The sequence below is a fragment of the Filicampus tigris genome, chromosome 4 (assembly GCF_054856515.1).
Source record: "Filicampus tigris isolate MCC_2025a chromosome 4, RoL_Ftig_1.0, whole genome shotgun sequence".
Classification (NCBI taxonomy): Eukaryota; Metazoa; Chordata; class Actinopteri; order Syngnathiformes; family Syngnathidae; genus Filicampus; species Filicampus tigris.
Window position 1 is genome coordinate 830,486 of NC_141220.1, and position 21,843 is coordinate 852,328.

Here is a 21,843-nt window from a genome sequence, read left to right on the forward strand (position 1 = left end):
ACAAAATTGTTCTCATGACAAGGAAATGTCCAAGGGACATTATTGACCAGCATTCATATCTCTTGATTGTAACTTGGGTAGCTCTGTCATAGCATACACACACAATAGCTCAGCAAATGACAAATACTACCTGAGTACCATAGCTGGGCAGCGACCCTCCGTCCCCAGTTTCCGTCCTGCATATTCAATCGACCCACGTGGTCCCAGTCAAGAACGGACTTTACCGATACCGTGTCACATGCAGGTGCCGCACTCCTGACACGCGGTTGAGTAAGGAAACAATAAAAAAAAATAAAAGGGTGTAGTGTACCTTAGGGCTTAACGATTTTAGGAAAAAATTGTAGTGCGATTTTTCTGACGGATATTGCCATTTCGATTTGTGATTTTCTTGAAATCAAGCTTCAGTGCAATAGTCACAATGTACAGTAACATTTACAAACATGACACAAAATGCCATTATATGATCAAAACATTAAAAGCTATTACTCTAATAATGCAAGGACACTAAAGAGGTTTTGTGAGGGAGGGAATCCTTTTTCAAGTTTTTAAAAATGGTTCAAGTAAAGTATTACTGTACTACTTGCCATCAAGTATAAATATGCATGTATATGCAATTTTTTGGATAAAAATCAATTTTTAACCCCCTAATGTTTTACATGTTGTACTAATGTACATGTTCTTTGTCCCCAAGTCAATATTTTTCCCATATTTTTGCTAGAGACTTAACTTCAAAGCTTCAAGCTTCAAAGAGAGACTGAGGGCTTAGCGGTATGGCTTGAAATAGTATGATGGTATTATTTGAATCTTTTGGTCCTAATAGTAATGGTGAGTGTAAAAATCACAACAAGAATATTGGTGATTGGGTTATTGATGCCATTGGCGAGTTCCGGATGGTGATAGAACTTGTGCTAAATTGCTTGTGTAGCCCTCGCCTTATAACTCTTGGGTCTACACCCTTACACGGTTCTAGTCAGGCTTCAGTAAAAGGTATACTGCACAACTTAGTACTTGTTTTGCTATTCTCGACTCTGCATTTCACTTTAGCGATTAGCACACTTAGCGAGCCCTCGTCCGCCTCCGCGGTGAAAACGCAAATGGGAGATGATGTGCAGCACGCAGCTTGTTGCTGCTTTGCACGGACTTACATACAGTATAAATAAAGACCGTGCTGCTACAGGCCAAACTAGCTTAACGCCTAGCATTCAAGCAGCCGCGAAAGAAATAACTTCAGGGAGTACGGGCGACAGCGTGTAGTAGGACGTTTTTTGTTTTTTTTTACCAGTTCGGCACTGGACGTGCCCACAGTAGCATTCCACTAATGGTGAGCATCGGGGATAAGTGCCCTTTAAAAAAAAGCATCTTTGGCGATCTCGAAATCGCGTTAGCTGAGATCACGATTTCCGTCCCAAAACGATAAATCGCTCAGCCCTAGTGTAGCTTGCGGTCCCACAGACACAATGACATGTGTCCCATATTCTTTTTATTTCACCGATGACAACGCTTTGCGTGTGTGTCAGTTGTTTTAGTTTGATATTTTCTTTTTGTTTGGCGGCGTGTCTGCTCGTGGGGCACCTGCGTGTGACCTGAACATTATGTAATCGACGCCGATTGAATAGGCAGGACGGAAACCGGGGACCCCTGTACTATAACATCGTAGAAGGATCACAGAGATGTAGTCAGTAAACTCAGTTTATTGACAACATAAGAAGCTACTGTATGGCCTGACAACATAAGAAGCTACTGTATGGCCATAGGCAATAAAAAAATACCAGTAAGTCATTAGGAACACACAACAGTTTTGTATCGCTTGGTTGTGTGGGTCCAACCCGTGCGAACAAGTGATGTGTGTATGAGCTCATTAATACTTAAAGTGGAAATCAACCCAAACATGTTTTTTTCAAGAATATTTTCAATGCAAGGCCACTAGTTGAAACAAGGCATTCTGATAAATATTGCGTTTGTGGAATAAAAGTTAATCCACCCGTTTTTAGCCATCTTTGGGCTGTAGAAATTTTGTCACTTCTGTCGACCGAAAATGACATCACAACTGCTCATTGCTCAGATAACGACCAATCATGACAGACCTGTTTTCTAAAGCTAAGCCATGATTGGTCGTTACCTGAGTCCTAAGCAAGTGTGAGGTCATATTCAGTGGACAGAAACGACCAAATGGCCATCCCCTGAGATGGCTAGAAAAGCGGTGGATTTTGCTGCTTAACTCATTGCACAAACGCAACATTAATCAGAATGCCATGTTTCAACTAGTGGGCCTGCATACAGCGTCTTCCTTGCTGAAATGAACCGACACGGCAGGGCAGTGTTTTGTTGCGTCTTCATTCAGACATGAACAGCCTCGCTCTAATTCACCTCTCTCTCATTTCTTCTTCGCTCAGGAAATGCGCTGTACCAAACCAACTCAAAAAGAAATAAACAATATAAATGAATAAATATATCCTCACAAAACAATATTGCAGCATTTTGGAAAAAACAATAAATACAAAATAATACATGCAATCCCCAAATTACTGTATTTTCCGGACTATAAGTCCCTCCGGAGTACAAGTCGCACCAGCCTTAAAATGCATAATAAAGAGGAGAAAAACATATCAGTCGCACTGGAGCATAAGTCGCATTTTTGGAAGAAATGCATTTGCTAAAATCCAACACCAAGAACAGACATGTCATTTAAAATTTAAATGATGAACAATTTAAAATAAAAATACAATAGAGACAACAACAGGCTGAACGGTATGCTTACGTTACATTACACAACGCCCCCCCGCCTCCATTCCCCAGAAGCCAAGTTGTCTCCGTCGCGTAACGCTAATAAATGTGTCCATATAAATCCAAATAATAAAATTGTACACGCATGTAGAAAAAGAAAGTTATGGTAATGTCGCGGTGTTAGGACTGTATGTGAATTTGGGGGGATTCAGCGGAGCGCCTCATCCACACAGTCCCTCAAATCAAAGAGCGTGACCGGACACAGTGATAGGGAACAACGTGGCTTTAATAGCACTCCAATCTATTCCACAGAGCTCAACAACTAGCTCAATCTCGGCGCGTACACGACCATGAAGAAGCGTGCATCTGCTGCTAACGTCTAACGGCTAAGAGACTCGAAACGTCTCTGGTTAGGACCCCTTTTAGCTGTCCAACAATATGCCCGACATAAATCAACGTAAAGAAAGGACCCATCAGCTGCCCAAAACATGCCTGGTGTAAAACACACAAATTAAACAGTAAACAAATGCCTGGATAAACGAAGCACTAATGAGGAATTTACCATAGGTAAGATAACTTTAAACTCACCAAAGCGGTTGTAGAGCAACTCAATCATTTGAAAGTGTGTGTCACGCAATTTACGCACGGTGTTTGTTTTTGCTCAAAAGAGTTTCCTTTTTTTTTTTCTTTTAAGAATTTCATTGGCCGTTGAATGCATCAATCACCATCTTAGCAAGTTTGGTTGTGACTGCTAACAAAATTGACGAATCGTCCATATGCAGGGGTGGAACTATTTACACATGTAATTTGTTCATTGGCTGTTGTTGAACTCCTGACACAAGACACATTGGTTTATCCAGCGTATGTTTTGAAATCTCGTGTTGCTAAAGCCATTGAAGGATGTGCATCTCAGGCTTGTTGTGGACAAACTATATTACTGTAAGACTTTTACTGGACCCTTGTCGACGTAGTATGATCATTGATGATGGATTATGAAATTGTGTCGTACATTTACTTTACCTTATTGTTTTGTGTTATCTATTGTTTGACTTAAATGCTCGCCGAGCCTGCAGATATGATTGTATATTATAATGTTTGGTATCATTCGAATCTGCGGAAACTCAGTTTTCTAACCATATATAACATCCCCGGGAATGCTTTGAAGTTGTTCTGTATATAGCGAATTTCCCGCGGGCACAACGCGAAAAACCACCCATGGACCGATGGACCTGCAATAACATGTGAAATTATATATAGGTAATAATGTGTAAATAATTTCACACATAAGTCGCTCCAGAGTATAAGTCGCACCCCAGCCAAACTATGAAAAAAAAAAACGCAACTTATAGTCCGGAAAATACGGTAGTAAGAGGCAAAACAATAAAATGGTCTTCCACTAGATGACAGAAGGTACATAATTACGCTGTGAGGTCACTTTTTGTGAATAGTTTTGCTAAGTGTTGTGCTGTGAGATTTCTTCCAATGTGAAATATGTACCTTGCCTCAACGGTTGAGAAACACTGATTTAGACATTGTATTATGTTCAACAATTCTATTAAAATCTTGTAACATGTTCAACACACTACTAAAATGTTATACTAACAGTGAACTTTATTGCAGACCCAGCACTTCAGAACAAACCGTTTTTAATGCATGGGCTGAGCAATTAATCAAATTTTATATAGCACAATATATAAATATATTGAATAACTGTGCATTGTGACTTTAAAATCAGTCAAAAATAACCTTGATTATGTTTGCCATAATCACTCATGGCAACTGAGTATGCGGGGCCAAGGAAGGACAGCGAATGAAAAAAAAATGTTTTGGTCACTAATAATTTATTACTGACGAATACAGCTTTTTTTTTTCTTTGCTGTCAAACTCAACGAGCAACGGATGCCAAAGTGTGTCAGCCAGCACGGCTCTCTGTGCAGCAATCGCTGAAGTGCATTTGAGAGTTCAACAGTAAAAGAAAATAATGCTTTCAGTGCTAATAATTATTGCCCAAAGTATTCGATTATTTTTCTTTGCTGTTATGTATAACACATTCATTTTTTGAAGGACAATGTACCAACGCGCTCCCACAAAGTATTTTGTCTTACTTTTTGATGACTTCAGTCTCCATGCCACTTTCTTTCCAAGGTCCGTTTATTGTGTTTAAGTGTGTGTCCATGTATATGATATGTAATTGTGTTGATTGTGTTTGTTGTGTGTGCACAGATTTGTCTATTCTATAGTTAATAATCTAAATAGACTGTTGTCATAAATCAAAAACCAAAAAACTAGCCTGCAGGCGCGGTTGACAAAGTTTCCACATCAAACTTTCCTCCTAACGAGCGCACCTGTTCAATCAACTAGGCGTGCTCACAAGCCTGTGTGCATACTATAATGCCTACCGGCTTGAACACAATTTGGCCAGTAGGTGGCACAATTGTTCACCCTACTTGAGTTTAAAGCAAAATTGTATTCAAACAAATGTTGGCTCCAACAATAGCAAATGGTGGTTTGTCCCTTATTTTGATTATTGTTTTATTGTCACATTTTCATGGTAACATCTTTTTTAAAATTAAATTTAGTTAAAAAAAGGAAAATGATTTCGAACTGTTTCACCGCAGCTCGTCCTGCGGCCACCATCCATTGCTGTTCTGGCGACGCATGTCCTGCGGCCGCCACCCATTCCTGCTCCAGAGGTGTATGACCTGTGGCCTCCACCCATTCCTGTTTAGGCCGTGCACGACCTGCGGACGCCACCGCTCCCTGTTTCAACGCTGCATGTCCTGCAGCCGGCATGCCTTACTGTTCCGGCGGTGCATCGGGAATCCAAAGAGTATCCTCCGCCTCATGGGGCACCACCCGGTGTGCCCTCCCTGCTTGTGAAGAAACTAACGGTAGAAGTCCCGGAAAAGATGGAAAGGTCAAGGATGAGGGACCTTGAGACCCAGGAACATTTCTAGGGGCCATTCGGAGGGAGGGCTGAGGTGGCTTGAAAAGAACAGCTTCAGTAGGGAGGGAGACATGAAAGGGGAAGGCGAGTCTGCCGGGCAGCCCTTACGCAACCACACGAGTCTTTAAAAAACACACCCCAAGGGAGGGCGGCTGCAGAGCAAGAGTACAGCTTGTGGAACTTTGAACGGCTGAACAATAAGCCATCAGCACCAGCGGAATGTGCTGGTCTCAATCACGTTGGGTGTTTGGAGGTGAGGATGGTGAGCTGCTGCTGCATGGTGCGGTTAAATGGTTCCACAAGACCATCACTCTGTGGACGCAAAGGGGTGGTGCACGTATTCTGCATGTCAAGCCGTTCACATAGAGCAGCAAAAACCTTGGACACAAAATTTCTGCCTTTTTCTGGCAGTGTGTATGCCTTGGGCCACTTCCAAAGTAGTTCATCACGCATCGCACATAACGGTTTCCTCTGTCCGTCACGGGAAAAGGGCCCATAATTTCGTCAGCAACCCTCTCCATGGGCGCCCCATCACAATGTTGCCGAAGTGGTGCGTGCAATTGCTCTTGAGGCTTATAGGCTGCACACTCGTCATAATGCCGGCATTAGTCCTCCACATCCCATCGATGCTGACGCCAGTAAAACCGTTTGCACAGTCGAAGGGTCTTTGTGCCACCAAAGTGTCCCGAGCCGGTGCCCCCGTGGAATGCTGAGGCATTCAGCACCGTCTCTCTTGGACTTCCAGGAATCACTACCAGCAACCTCTCCTTCCTGGTGGCTGGTTTCTTCCACACACGCTGCAACATGCCATCTTTTAAGCAACACACAGCAAACTTGCCACTCTGGACCCACTGTCACACAAGGTCGGCAGTAGTCCTCCACATCCCATCGATGCTGACCCCAGTAAAACCGTTTGCAAGGTCGAAGGGTCTTTGTGCCGCCAAAGTGTCCCGAGCCGGTGCCCCCGTGGAATGCTGGGGCATTCAGCGCCGTCTCTCTTGGACCTCCAGGTATCACCACCAGCAACCTCTCCTTCCTGGTGGCTGGTTTCTTCCACACACGCTGCAACATGCCATCTTTTAAGCAAAACACAGCAAACTTGCCACTCTGGACCCACTGTCACACAAGGTCGAGATCACAGTCTTCTTCCTGCTTGACAGCCCACTCTGCAGCGTCCACAACCTCAGAGATGCCGCATGACGGACCAGCAGCAGTCGCCTCCCCACACAGCTCCAACTCCCTGACATCTTGCCGGTCACAGTAGCGGCAGCCGCCAACAGCACATGGTCGCCGGAGGGCATCAGCATTGGCATGCTGAGCTCCAGCCCGATGTACCACAGTGAAGTGGAATGGCTGCAGCTCCTCCAGCCACCGTGCGACTTGGCCTTCTGGTTGCAGCACAAAAAAGACAAGGCTGGATTTGGCGGGGTGAGAACGGGAGCGTTCATGAGGGCCTTTTTTAGGCCGGAAAACGCCACAGTCCAGCGTTCACATGAAGGGTTGTTGTATTGAAGAAGACAGACCAAGAGCGCCCCAATGCAAGACAATCCCTTCACGAACCGCCTGTAGTATGAGGCCAGCCCCAAAAAAGTCTTAAACTTCTTCTGGTCTCTTGGGACTGGCCAATCTTTGGCCAATCTAGCGTGCTGATGCCTACATCATTCACTCGGTGGCCCCAGGAACTTTGCCACATAAAGTGCCACTTTTCTGGGTGCAGTTTCAGTCCAGCCGCCGTATTTTTCCTCAGCACCAGCCTCAGAGAATCCAGTGCAGCCTGAAAGTTTTTTCCTGGATACCATGACTAGACCAGACCCCCACGGACTGTGGGAGGACTATGATCCTAATCTGTGACCTCCTGCTGGGCCTTACCTTTACTGGTCGTGCAACACTGGTCGGTGTTGATGTGGTGCTCAACCAAGTGACAAGTCAAGCCAAGTCAAATTCATTTATATAACCCTTAATCACAAGTGAGTGAGACCAAACTCATTTTCACAGAGGGCAAAAATGTTTTCCAAGTCCCACGGCACCTGCCACAGCTGCTCCCACTGCTCGACATCCAAGCCATCACAGTTATTTTCCCAGATCGACTGGGCTGCCCTGATCCCGTTCTTTGCTAGCCGACCTGGGGTTAAATTCACTGACATGGCTGGGTTGGGTGTCACTGGCCCCTCCATTGGGAAGTCCATCGCAGGACGAATAAACTCTACCCGATCTACTGTCGGTTGCTGTGGGGTCGACTTTGGTAACCGGGGCTGGAAACAAGTCCTTGTGGAGAGAGCAAACCCAACACGATCTACATTCGACTGCCGTGGAGTAAAGGCTGCAGCTACCTTGATCGGGCCGGGTACGATCACCCCCACCTGCAAATTTCCCGCTGCAGGGTCAATGTTGATGATCAGCCCCGAAATACCCCGTTGAGACACCAGCACCCCATGATAACCATTTGGGAGGATGTTTAGTTCATTGTATTTGTAAAATAGAAAAGCAATGAGAAATTGTTTATATTTTTCTAATTGAAATTGAATGCGCATTGTGCTTTTCAATAAAAAGTTAATTTAAAAAAAAAAAAAAATCCCAAAGTCGAATATAAGGGTCACTCAACATTTCCTACCCAAGATGAGTGGGTCATTGACAACCCCCCCAGGACAAACATAAATGTCCCTTTGCCTCTCATTTGAGCTGTCACTGGCCAATTTTTGTAATGGTTGATCCACGCAAATCCAGTTTTTTTTTTTTTCTCATCAACATTAAAGACTCTCAAGGCACTTACATTTGTTGACCAAGCAGTTTTGAAGTCTGCATTGACTGCACATATTGTTGTGAAGAGCGGGCTTCCTTCCTGTGTGGGAAATCACTTTTCGCTGTAAATCCATATTTCAAGTAGGTCTTCTGGTATTGTCGCAGCCGACGACGGGCATCAAGTAGGAGCCACAGCGGAGTACATCTGTGCGTCCGGGAGCGAGCAGGGGACAAACCGTGCACCAGCTCCTTCTTGAGCCTCGCCAGCTGGCCACCACGTTTGCCGCGGCGCCGTTTCCGCCGTGGTGGGAGCGCGTGGACACGGAAAAGGTCCGGCACGATATCAGCAGGCAACGTCTTCTCCCAGCCATGCTAAAACGCACCGAAACCTCCAACGCCGCACCGCAAGTCCAACAAAGATTGCCGATCATACACCAGCAGAGAGTTTGTGAATGAAGCACCAATCACCAAAATAAAATGAGCCGAATTGTCAAGAGGGTCGCCGAACACACCGGTGTACTGTATGCTGTCTTGACACAGAAAAAAAACAACAACAAAAAAAACTGATAAAACGCACAGACATTCTACTGTGAACCTACTTGCAATACCATGAGTCTTACGGCAATACCGCGATATCACAATAATTACTGTTTCATAATATCTACACATCCCTAATATCTAGAAAAGTGTGTCTGGATTGCACCAATTAAGTGTAAATGCAAACAATAAAAATACAGTACAATACAATAGTATAAATATTCCTTACCTTTCAAAAATATCTTTCAATTTGATGATATTGTACAACTGAAGTAGGCACATCACATGCAGATTCGGTAGTTTCTGTAAATACATAACCCCCATCATTACAACATGAAGTAGCGGTACTTTCATTAAGCTTGAACTCCGTATATGAATACTGACATTTCACAATAAATAAAAGAATAAACAATCCTTACAAGACAACTTAAAATCCCAAATATAATATAAAGTACCAATCTAGCTATCTACTGTAGCTAGCTTGTGATCAATCTTTCTCTCTGGCTTTCACTTATACAATACAATACAATACAATTTTATCTATATAGCGCATTTCATAACAGCTAGAGCTTTAACAAAGCACTTTACAAACCATACAATAAATAGAACAAAAACAGTAAAAGTCTGTGATACATGTATTAATAAATATAGATATAAATAACATATATAAAGTAAATAAAAATATAAATAAATAAAGTCAATAAAATGACACTATTTACGCATTGGACTCACACACTCAGGGTGAGCCCTTTCAAACACACACACACGCATCTGCACACACACACAATCATTTACATTGGTGTTGTTCTGACAGATATATTTATTGCTTCTTTGAGGGCGGCTTGTTTCTCTAGCTGTCGCTTGGTTTTAGAACCACGAGAGCAGTCACTTTTACGGATGTCACTTTTATTGCGCTCTGGCAATGACTTCATCGACTAAAAAGATTATTACTCGCTGCTCGAGTGTCTAATAAAGGTATTATGTTTATTAAAAATCTGTTGTGGGAATATTTTAATGTATATTGTGTCAGATAAATGAATGAGAAACAGTTGATGGACCACTGAGATTGTCCCGTGCGGCTCTTACGCTGCATGTGTGTCGGCAACCTGGAAGTCGACTTTTTTATCCATGGGGGAATTATGTCAAAAAGCTCTACAAAAGCTCACTATTTTATTGATTTAGACTGTCTGGTATGTATTACTGTAAAACATGATTGATTTAGTTGCCAATTCATATTTTCGGTTTTTTTTTAGTTTTATAGTTCAGTATTTTCCGGACTATAAGTCGCATTTTTTCCCCATAGTTTGGCCGGGAGTGCGACTTATACTCTGGAGCAACTTAAGTGTGAAATTATTAACACATTACTGTCATGGATTGTTAGTGCTGACTGTTTTGCCTCATACACCATCATAAATACATAAAGTCAGCACTAACGAGCCATGACTATTCCTTCTATATCATTTCACATGTTATTGTAACCAACATAAAGAAACATAAGATACATCCTAAGAGCTCTTAAAATGCATGAATAATTCAAACGGTTAAAGTCTAATGTTTGGTTGAACTAAGAGGCCTTGCTAGTCGAGGAAACCAGCTTAACATTCACAAACAAACTCCGCAGACTCTAGGTGTGCAGCGAAGTTGCCTGTTTATATTGTGAAACTGCACAAGAAACAGAAAATACAGCTTAAATAAAGCTATGCATTACATACACATGTGTTTTCATAGACATGAGCAAGATGAGCCTATGCTAACAATTAGCGATCACGATTAGCATTAGCGATAGCGATTAGTATGTTCAGTCAACAACCTACAATCATATACAATTCAACTCATATATAAATGTCATTACACACAATTGTCTAAGTTAGTTTCAGACGATGGTTGAACAAGAATAAACCACAAACAGGCAGACATGCTAACAATTAGCAACCACGATTAGCATTAGCGATAGCGATTAGTATGTACAGTCAACAACACAGTACAATCAGCCACAATTCAGCTCCTATATAAATGCTGCATGGTCATTACCGGTACACACAATTGTCTAAGTTACTAACAGACGATGGTTGAATCAGAACGAACCACAAACAGGCAGTTGCCTGCCTCTGGCTAGGGTATTGCATCATGCAGCCACACACGAAAGGACGAGGACACTCAGCACAGAGGAGACTAAGACATAATTACGACCAAATACATAAATACTTTTGGAAACTTGGAAACATTCTACATGGTCGGGATGAATAAATTTTATTTTATCGATCTACAACCGTTTTGGTGAGTTTGAAGTTATCTTACTGCAACTTTATTGTATGCTACATGTAGCATCTTAGCTCGGTGGAAATTATGTGTCCTAAGCGCACAATTTCATCCCCAAATGCGACTTATACTCCAGTGCGACTTATGTTTTTTTCCTCTTTATTATGCATTTTATGGCTGATGTGACTTGTACTCCGGAGAGACTTATAGTCCGGAAAATACAGTAATTTGGGGATTGCATGTATTATTTTGTATTTATTGTTTTTTCCAAAATGCTGCAATATTGTTTTGTGAGGATATATTTATTCATTTATATTGTTTATTTCTTTTTGAGTTGGTTTGGTACAGCGCATTTCCTGAGCGAAGAAGAAATGAGAGAGAGGTGAATTAGAGCAAGGCTGTACATGTCTGAATAAAGACACTGAACAAAACACTGCCCTGCCGTGTCGGTTCTCTTTAGCAAGGAAGTCGCCAGAAGAAATACATAGAGTCAAACCTATATGTAACCCGCCATACCACGGCCTCCAAAGATAAGGAAGAACAACTTTTAAGGGTTACACTACCAAATATTATATTGTCGCTGTCCTGTGAAAAACACTTTTCTCCAATTTTGGAAACTTTCTAAATTTTCACATTAATGCGATGTCTGTAACGCGGGAACACCATTCATGTAAAAATAAGAAAATGGAAAAAAAAAATGGAGATAAGTGTTTTTCACATGACAGCGACGATATGTATATTTAAATATACATGTATAGATCGTGGTGACCAGCAGCCTTGATCAATGCAGCCGCTGGTTGTTATTAGGGATGTTCCGATCGGGTTTTATGACACTGATACCGATACCGATCATGCATGAGTTAGATCGGCCGATACCGACACCGATTCCGATCACATGGAAAATCTGTATATTTTTCCGTTTATTTATGATGACTGCTATTAAGCAATACTATTTGAACAGCCATATTATTGCCGTAATTTTGACAAAAATATATATATATTTTCAAAAGCATGAAGAAATACAAAACCGTTGCTGGCACAATACAACAATTACTCACAAAGATAACTGAAAACTTAAATTTACCAGCTTTTAGTAACACCATTTTTAACAGATCAAAATAATCAGCAGTCTCAAAAGACTTAATTATGCTAAAAGTCAAATAAATAACATGCCACCTAAACATTGGATGGTTCAGAATATTATCAAAGTGGAAAAAATAGTCACATGCATGCTTCACTCGAATAAACTATTATGAGTTCCTAAATTGAAACGACTGAGGAATTTGGTTTATTTTCTTGTGCATAGACAAACTATCTTTGGCATTTGTCAACGAGAAAAAGGTCACTGCTAATCTTTTAGTGAATTATAAAATTATACAGTGGGTCTGTTGCCCACAAGTGACCTACAATGCGTCTCCTTGTGGCAATAATGCTGCGCTGTGACAGTAACGCATCATGCATAACAAGCTGCAGCATGCGTGCCATACGCCGTCTGCTCGCCTTGCCTTTATTCATTGCAGTGAGCCTCGTAAACTCACAATAGTCTCCGAATTGCTTGTTCTTCAAATGTCGGATTAAGTTGGTTGTGTTGAAACTTTTGACCTTGCTCCCCTCCTTTTCATGGCATATACAGTGGTACCTCTACTTACGAACGTCTCTTCATACGAAATTTTCAAGTTACGAAACGCCTCAACAGGAAAATATTGCCTCTAGTTTCGAAAGAAATTTCAGGATTTGAAAGGTAAAAATATGGGGTGATACTCACAGCTCCGGAGTTTCGTGAACGCAACATACTCATAGCTGCTCTGCCATTGGCTAGCCTAGCATCTTCCTGGCGTCCCATTGAAGGGGGACCTCTTCCGTATGTCTCTATGTGTGTGGATAGATAGGTAAATAGATAGATATATGCAGCGTCCTCGTCATTCGCCCCTCGAGCCATGAGGTCTAGTTTTTCGTGAATTAGAAACGAGGAAAAGAAAAAAAAAAGGGAAAATTGTATTTTTGTCCATACAAACAAAGCAAGAGATAATAATTTGTTTGATCTGGCCAATGAATATGACCGTAATGTATCGACAGTCGCCACGTTATTAAATCAGTTGTTTACAAAACGCCAGGCAAAAACCACTCTGAGAGAGAACATGAACCAAAAAGGGCAAATAGCGATAAGGACAGCAATAAAAAAGTAAACGACCACTTTTTTTTATTCCTTACTCTATTCTTTGTTTTTTGTTTTACATTATGTACAACTCTAATTTATCGTGCAATAATCTAATTGTAACATGTATTTGTTACATGTTTTCATGCATTTTTATGCTTTATAAAACATTTTTGTCTGAATATTGGGGGGCTTGGAACGGATTATGGCATTTACATGGAAAACGCGTCTCTACTTACAAAATTTTCTATTTAAGAAATTTCTTCCAGAAACAATTAATTTCGGAAGTAAAGGTACCACTGTACAGCATTACAAGACGCAAACTCCACACAGCAGACAATGCTACGTTCACACCAACTGCGGTGGGAGCATTTCTGGCGGTGCATTTCAATTGGAGTCAATGTAGCTCGCACGGGCGGGCGCGGTTGCTGCGGCGCGGCATGAATGATGCTTTGGTAGCGGTGGGACGTCGTCATGTATTAAACAAATCAACTTTTTTGCCATTTCGTCTCCGCAGCCAATCAGCATCGGGCATCTAATTCACACACAGCCAAACAGCGTCCTGTTCACTCGGCTGCTTTTTTTTTTTTTTTTTTTTTAAGAGTTTTTACAGTGGCTCTGTTTCGCTGTGTGTGACAGCGCAGTGTACGGGGGACCTTCGAGCTCTGGCTCTGTTTGGCTGTGTGTGAGACGTAGTCACGTAGTATGCCCAATGCTGGTTTGCTGCGATGAGGCGGTATGGCAAAAAAGTTGACTTGTTTAATACGCGACGAATGGGGCGAATGGGCAGATTTTCGGTGCTTTACTCCGCGCCCCATAGCTGCAAACGCATAATTCGCACCGCCCCGCACGAAACCGCGCCCGCCCGTGGGAACTACATTGACTCCAATTGAAACGCGTCGCCAGAAATGCTCCCAACGTAGCAGCCTTGCCTCTGCAGCGAGCAGAGGGGGAGAGACAACACGGCTGTAGGCTGCGACGCATAAGGTGCGGGTGATAGGATGTTTTGATCAGCAATAAAAGGCTTTGATCGAATGTTCCGATCCGGTAATTTTTCACGAAAATCGGCCAATCATGATCGGTGCCCGATTGATCAGAGCATCCCTAGTTACTATGGAAACTTTAATCACACGATAAAAAAATTGCGTCAAAAGGGGGTTGGGTTAACGCCGATAATAACGCGCTAAACTGACAGTCCTAATATTTATAAAAATAGCTCTCACTTAGGGATGGGTGATGTGACGATATTAGATCGTTAAGTGGTTTAACATGTTCACAATCTCATAAACCCAAAAGATAGTTTGATCGTCTACATGGCACATTCTAAACAGTTTAGCTCTATGGCGGCGCAAAGCCGCTGACGCGTATACCCAACCTACCAATGACAGCACGTGCAGTGCACGGTACATGACACTCCCCGCCTTCCTGTTTGCTTGTGTAGCGAGAAGCCATAGCGGAAAGTCACCACGAAGCAGAATTGGTCCCGAAAAGAAACTCCACATCCACAATGTTGATTTGGTTTGGCTTTTCCTCGGAGGAGAGAGCGCAAACCAGTTATTTGCCATGTTTGCAGAGACTCTGTTCGGATGTCAGCGCTGACAGCCAAAGACTGAGATCAGACACATGGTAGCCAGAGGCCGCCGCTAGCTCCAACCTAACGCAACCCACGGTAACAAAGTCATTTAACAAGAGCAGTCCATATGAAAAAAATAGAGAATGCAATTTCTAGAGAAATTGCATGTGAAGGCGAAGGAAGCTGAATCAAAACTAAGGAATGCGTTGGAATGAAGTTGAATGTAGTTGAGTGATATTGAATTAAGTCGTATAATATTGAATTAAGTCGAATGATACTGAATTAAGTTAAATGATACTGAATTAGGTGGAATGAAGTTGAATCAAATTGAATGAAAAGGATTGAATTGAAAAGAAGTAGAATTAAGTGGAATGAAGTTGAATGATACTGAGTGAAGTTGAAAGATCTGAATGAATTTGAATGACCTCTATGAAAAACTTGTGTTGAAATGATAATGAATGTAATTGAATGAAGTTGAATGACCTCAAATGATATAGAATAGCCTGGAATGAGGAGGACATAAACAAATCAGAAGGCATGTCGAAAAAGAGGAAGTAAGGAAAATTTAAAAGAAGGAAGTCAGGAAAAAAAGAAGGCAAACAACGATGAAATGGCTGGGGATCGAACCCACAACCTCTGGTTGGGAAACGACCACTCTAGCACTGAGCCATGTCACCCCCAATGTGAGAATGTGAGTTGAATGAGCTGGATGTTGTCAATTTGAAATTGGAATGGTGTTAATATTGAATGTGCCATTACTGAATGTGAGGGGTACTTGGGAGTCACTTCGTAGTCACTTCTGGGTTATTTGGGGTAACTTCCGGGTCACTTCAAGGTAATATGGGTCACTTCCGGCTCATTTAGGTCATTTCCGGGTCATTTGGGTCACTTCCGGTTCACTTCCTCGTCATTTGAGTCACTTCCGGGTCATTTGGGTCACTTCCGGTTCATTTAGGTCACTTCCGGTTCATTTAGGTCATTTCTGGTTCATTTTAGGGTCATTTGGGTCACTTCTGGGTCACCAGTGGTCACTACCGGAGATGACTGCCGCACTGGGGAGACCTCGAGGTGAGTATCCCCAGTCTGGCTACAACTCTGTACAGGATGACCGCCAAACTGGGGGGACCTCGGGGTGAGTATCCCCAGTCTGGCTAATGTCCCTTCCCAAAATGGACGCCGCACTGGCTGGGGAGACCTCGGGGTGAGGGTCCCCAGTCTGGCTAATGTCGCTGTACAAGATGACCGCCGAACTAGGGAGCCCTCGGGGTGAGTATTCCCAGTCTGGCTTATGTCCCTGTCCAAGATGGCCGACGCACTGGGGAGACCTCGGGGTGAGTATCCCCAGTCTGGCTAATTTCCCTGTCCAAGATGGCCAACGAACAGTGGAGACCTCGGCGTGAGTTTCCACAGTCTATCTTATGTCAATGTCCAAGATGGTCGACGCACTGTGGCGACCACGAGGTGAGTATCCCCAGTCTAGCTAATGTCCCTGTCCAAGATGGCCGACGGACTGGGGAGACCTCGGGGTGAGTATCCCCAGTCTGGCTAATTTCCCTGTCCAAGATGGCCGACGCACAGTGGACACCTCGGCGTGAGTTTCCACAGTCTATCTTATGTCCCTGCCCAACATGGCCGCCAGTCCAAGATGGCCACCGCACTGGGGAGACCTCGGTGTGAGTATCACCAGTCTAGCTAATGTCCTTGCCCAAGAAGGCCGCCTGTCCAAGATGGCAGCCGCACTGTGGAGACCTGGGGGTGAGTTTGCCCAGTCTAGCTAATGTCCCTGTCCAAGATGGCTGCCAATCTGTGGAGACCTCGGCGTTAGTATCCCCAGTATAGGTAATGTCCCTGCCCAAGATGGCCGCCTGTCCAAGATGGCCGCCGCACTGGGGAGACCTCAGGGTGAGTGTTCCCAGTCTGGCTAATGTCCCTGTCCAAGATGGCCGACGCACTGGGGAGACGTCGGGGTGAGTATCCCCAGTCTGGCTAAATTCCCTGTTCAAGATGGCCACCGCACAGTCTAGACCTCGGGGTGAGTTTCCACAGTCTATCTAATGTCCCTGCCCAAGATGGCCGGCTGTCCAAGATGGCCGCCGCACTGTGGAGACCTGGGGGTGAGTTTGCCCAGTCGAGCTAATGTCCCTGTCAAAGATGGCTGCCAATCTGTGGAGACCTCGGCGTTAGTATCCCCAGTATAGGTAATGTCCCTGCCCAAGATGGCCGCCTGTCCAAGATGGCCGCCGCACTGGGGAGACCTCGGGGTGAGTATCCCCAGTCTGGCTTATGTCCCTGTCCAAGATGGCCGATGCACTGGGGAGACCTCGGGGTGAGTATCCCCAGTCTGGCTAATTTCCCTGCCCAAGATGGCCGACGCACAGCGGAGACCTCGGCGTAAGTTTCCACAGTCTATCTTTTGTCAATGTCCAAGATGGTCGCCGCACTGTGGCGACCACGAGGTGAGTATCCCCAGGCTAGCTAATGTCCCGTCCAAGATGGCCGACGCACTGGGGAGACCTCAGGGTGAGTATCCTCAGTCTGGCTAATTTCCCTGTCCAAGATGGCCGACGCACAGTGGAGACCTCGGCGTGAGTTTCCACAGTCTATCTTATGTCCCTGCCCAAGATGGCCGCCGCACCGGGGAGAACTCTGTGTGAGTATCACCAGTCTAGCTAATGTCCTTGCCCAAGATGGCCGCCGCACTGTGGAGACCTCGGGGTGAGTTTCCACAGTGTAGCTAATGTCCCTGTCCAAGATGGCCGCCGCACTGGGGAGACCTCAAGGTGAGTATCCCCAGTCTATCTAATGTCCCTGTCCAAGATGGCCGACGCACTATGGCGACCACGGGGTGAGTATCCCCAGTCTAGCATATGTCCCTGCCCAAGATGGCCGCCTTTCCAAGATCGCCGCCGCACTTGGGAGACCTCGGGGTGAGTATCCCCGGTCTAGCTAATGTCCCTGTCCAAGATTGCCGACGCACAGTGGAGACCTCGCCGTGAGTTTCCACAGTCTATCTTATGTCCCTGCCCAAGATGGCCGCCAGTCCAAGATGGCCGCCGCACTGGGGAGAACTCGGTGTGAGTATCACCAATCTAGCTAATGTCCTTGCCCAAGATGGCCGCCTGTCCAAGATGGCAGCCGCACTGGGAAGACCTCGGGGTGAGTATCCCCAGTCTTGCTAAGGTCCCTGAATAAGATGGCCGCCGCACTGGGGAGACCTCGGGGTTAGTATCCCCAGTCTAGCTAATGTCCCTGTCCAAGATGACCGCCGCACTGTGGAGACCTCGGGGTGAGTATCCCCGGTCCAGTTAATGTCCCTGCCCAAGATGGCCACCGCACTGTGGCGACCACAGGATGAGCATACCCAGTCTAGCTAATGTCCCTGCCCAAGATGGCCGGCTGTCCAAGATGGCCGCCCCACTGGGGAGACCTCAGGTTGGGTATCCCCAGTTTAGCTAATACCCCTGCCCAAGATGGCCGCTGCACTGTGGAAACCTTGGGGTGAGTATCCCCAGGATAGCTAGTGTCCCTGAACAAAATGGCCGCTGTACTGGGGAGACCTCGGGGTGAGTATCCCCAGTCTAGCTAATGTCCTTGCCCAAGATGGCTGCCGCACAGTGGAGACATCGGGGTGAGTTTCCCCAGTCTATCTAATGTCCCTGTCCAAGATGGGTGCCGCACTGTGGCAACCACTGGGTGCGTATCCCCAGTCTAGCTAGTGTCCCTGAACAAGATGGCCGCCGCACCGGGGAAACCTCGGGGTGAGTATGCCCAGTCTAGCTAATATCCCTGACCAGGATGGCCGCTGCACCGGGGAGACCTCGGGGTGATTATCCCCATTCTAGCAAATGTCCCTGTCCAAGATGGCTGCCGCATCAGGGAGACCTCGGGGTGATTGTCCCCAGTCTGGCTAATGTCCCTGTCCAAGACAGCCGCCGACCAGGGGAGCCCTCAGGATGAGTTTCCACAGTCTATCTAATGTCCCTGTCATAGATGGCCGCCACACTATGGCGACCATGAGGTGAGGATCCCCAGTCTAGCTAATGTCCCTGTCCAAGATGGCCGGCTGTCCAAGATGGCCGCCGCACTGTGGAGACCTGGGGGTGAGTTTGCCCAGTCGAGCTAATGTCCCTGTCAAAGATGGCTGCCAATCTGTGGAGACCTCGGCGTTAGTATCCCCAGTATAGGTAATGTCCCTGCCCAAGATGGCCGCCTGTCCAAGATGGCCGCCGCACTGGGGAGACCTCGGGGTGAGTATCCCCAGTCTGGCTTATGTCCCTGTCCAAGATGGCCGATGCACTGGGGAGACCTCGGGGTGAGTATCCCCAGTCTGGCTAATTTCCCTGCCCAAGATGGCCGACGCACAGCGGAGACCTCGGCGTAAGTTTCCACAGTCTGGCTAAATTCCCTGTCCAAGATGGCCACCGCACAGTCTAGACCTCGGGGTGAGTTTCCACAGTCTATCTAATGTCCCTGTCCAAGATGGCCGCCGCAATGTGGCGACCACGAGGTGAGTATTCCCAGTCTAGCTAATGTCCCTGCCCAAGATGGCCGGCTGTCCAAGACGGCCGCCGCACTTGGGAGACCTTGGGGTGAGTATCCCCAGTCGAGCTAATGTCCCTGCCCAAGATGGCTGCCGCACTTGGGAGACCTTGGGGTGAGTATCCCCAGTCGAGCTAATGTCCCTGCCCAAGATGGCTGCCGCACTCTGGAAACCTCGGGGTGAGTTTGCCCAGTCTAGCTAATGTCCCTGTCCAAGATGGCCGACGCACAATGGAGACCTCGGGATGAGTTTCCACAGTCTATCTAATGTCCCTGTCATAGATAGCTGCCACACTGTGGCGACCACGAGGTGAGTATCCCCAGTCTAGCTAATGTCCCTTCCCAAAATGGCCCCTGTACTGGGGAGACCTCGGGGTGAGTATCCCCAGTCTAGCTAATGTCCCTGCCCAAGATGGCTGCCGCACTGTGGCGACCTCGGGGTGAGTTTCCCCAGTCTTTCTAATGTCCCTGTCCAAGATGGCTGCCGCACTGTGGCGACCACTTGGTGAGTATCCCCAGTCTAGCTCGTGTCGTCCCTGAACAAGATGGCCGCCGCACCGGGGAAACCTCGGGGTGAGTATCCCCAGTCTAGCTAATGTCCCTGACCAAGATGGCCGCTGCACCGGGGAGACCTCGGGGTGATTATCCCCAGTCAAGCTAATGTCCCTGTCCAAGATGGCCACTGCACCGGGGAGACCTCGGGGTGATTATCCCCAGTCAAGCTAATGTCCCTGTCCAAGATGGCTGCCGCATCGGGGAGACCTCGGGGTGATTGTCCCCAGTCTGGCTAATGTCCCTGTCCAAGATGGCCGCCGACCAGGGGAGCCCTCGGGGTGAGTATCCCCAGTCTAGCTAATGTCCCTGCCCAAGATGGCTGCCGCACTGTGGAGACCTCGGTGTGAGTATCCTCAGTCTAGCAAATGTCCCTGTCCAAGATGGCCGCCGCACTGGGGAGACCAAGGGGCAATAACACCAGTACACTGGAAATGAGTGGTGAAATTGTATGGCTTTTTTAAGGGTGAATGAGTTGAACGTGTGGGAAGTAGGAATTTGGGGGTGTTGAAAAGCTGAATGTGAGTTGAATGAGTTGAATGACTTGAAGTTCTGGAAATTGGGAAGGTGTAAATATGAAAAGTTGAATCTTCCAATGGAAATTAATGGTTAATAGTGGAATTTTTGTCGGTTTTTTAAGGGTGAATGAGTTGAATGTGTGGGAAGTGCGAATTTTGGGGGTGTTGAAAAGCTGAATGTGAGCTGAATGAGTTGAATGACTTGAATTTGTGGAAATTCAGAAAGCTTAGTTGACTTAAAATGTCTTTTTTTTTTTTTTAGTTTTATACACATTTTAAATGTTTTATATGTTTAACATGAGGAAAATGGTCAGAAATGTGCAAATTAGTCTTAAAAAACGGATGTAAAAAAAGATTAATGATAAAATCGTGATTTTATTTTTTTTAAATCGTGATATGATATTTTTGCCATATCGTCCACGCCTACTCTCATTTTTTTTTTTTGTTTGCAAAACATTTTTTCAGAAATAATAGGGTTTTTTTTAATTATATGCAGTCTACACTAAATGTCAACCCACCTGATCCTTCCTGTACTCCTGCCAGAGCCCCTTGGGGCAGAGGGCTCCGTGAGTTAGTAGTTCCCTAGTAGACTCCAGCAGGACACTCAGCTGGACCTGTACACATCAATAGACAAACAATTCCCATTCACTTTAAACAGAGGGAACAAACTCACAGTGCACCAATTTATTTACTGGAATTAACTTTTACTAAATGTGCCACAGAACTGCAGTGATGAATGATCAGACAATACACAACTTAATAGAGAAAAATACTAACTCTCTGAGAAGCCATGAGAACTTCCCTCGTCTTTTCGCCCTCAATTCCAGTAATCACTTTCAGTCTCTCCAGCACCAATTTCACTGACAGTGTTGCTAACGGGACACCAAGCTGCCCAGCTTCTTGTCTCAATCCACACACTGTGAACGGAAAACTCAATCACAAGAGGCATCACACTCATTATGTTTGTTTTCCACTGTGCTATTGTGCTTATCCAAAAACTTCTGTAAACCAGAGTACTAGGGCTGCCACAAACGATTATTTTGCTAGTCGACTAATCACCAACAGTAGCTGCAATTAGTCGACTGATCGGGTAATATGTAAATCACAATAAATCGCAGCAGCAAGCTGCTGCACTTATCATAGTCATCATTTGCATACAGCTTGAATTCTTTATGTACAAAATAATCATAAAGACAATGAAGATGATAGTTAGGGATATAAAAATGTATTGAAAATTGATATAAAATCAATATAAATGCTTAAAATATGCATCGATGTAAAAAAACGCAATGCCATGTTA

At 45.1% G+C, this 21,843-nt stretch overlaps 1 protein-coding gene across 5 annotated transcripts in view; it reads right to left on the reverse strand.

Annotated features, from left to right (window-relative positions):
- The window catches only part of fanca (FA complementation group A), a 165,616-nt gene that overhangs the window by 138,206 nt on the left and 5,567 nt on the right, over positions 1–21,843 (reverse strand). For all 5 annotated transcript variants that reach the window (XM_086027080.1, XM_086027081.1, XM_086027083.1 and 2 more), the window contains exons 4-6: positions 21,321–21,460; positions 21,062–21,157; positions 9,177–9,250 (exon numbers count right to left, since the gene is read on the reverse strand). In XM_086027080.1, coding sequence (XP_085883206.1) covers positions 9,177–9,250; positions 21,062–21,157; positions 21,321–21,460 — 310 coding nt within the window. The remainder of the gene's footprint in view (positions 1–9,176; positions 9,251–21,061; positions 21,158–21,320; positions 21,461–21,843) is intronic.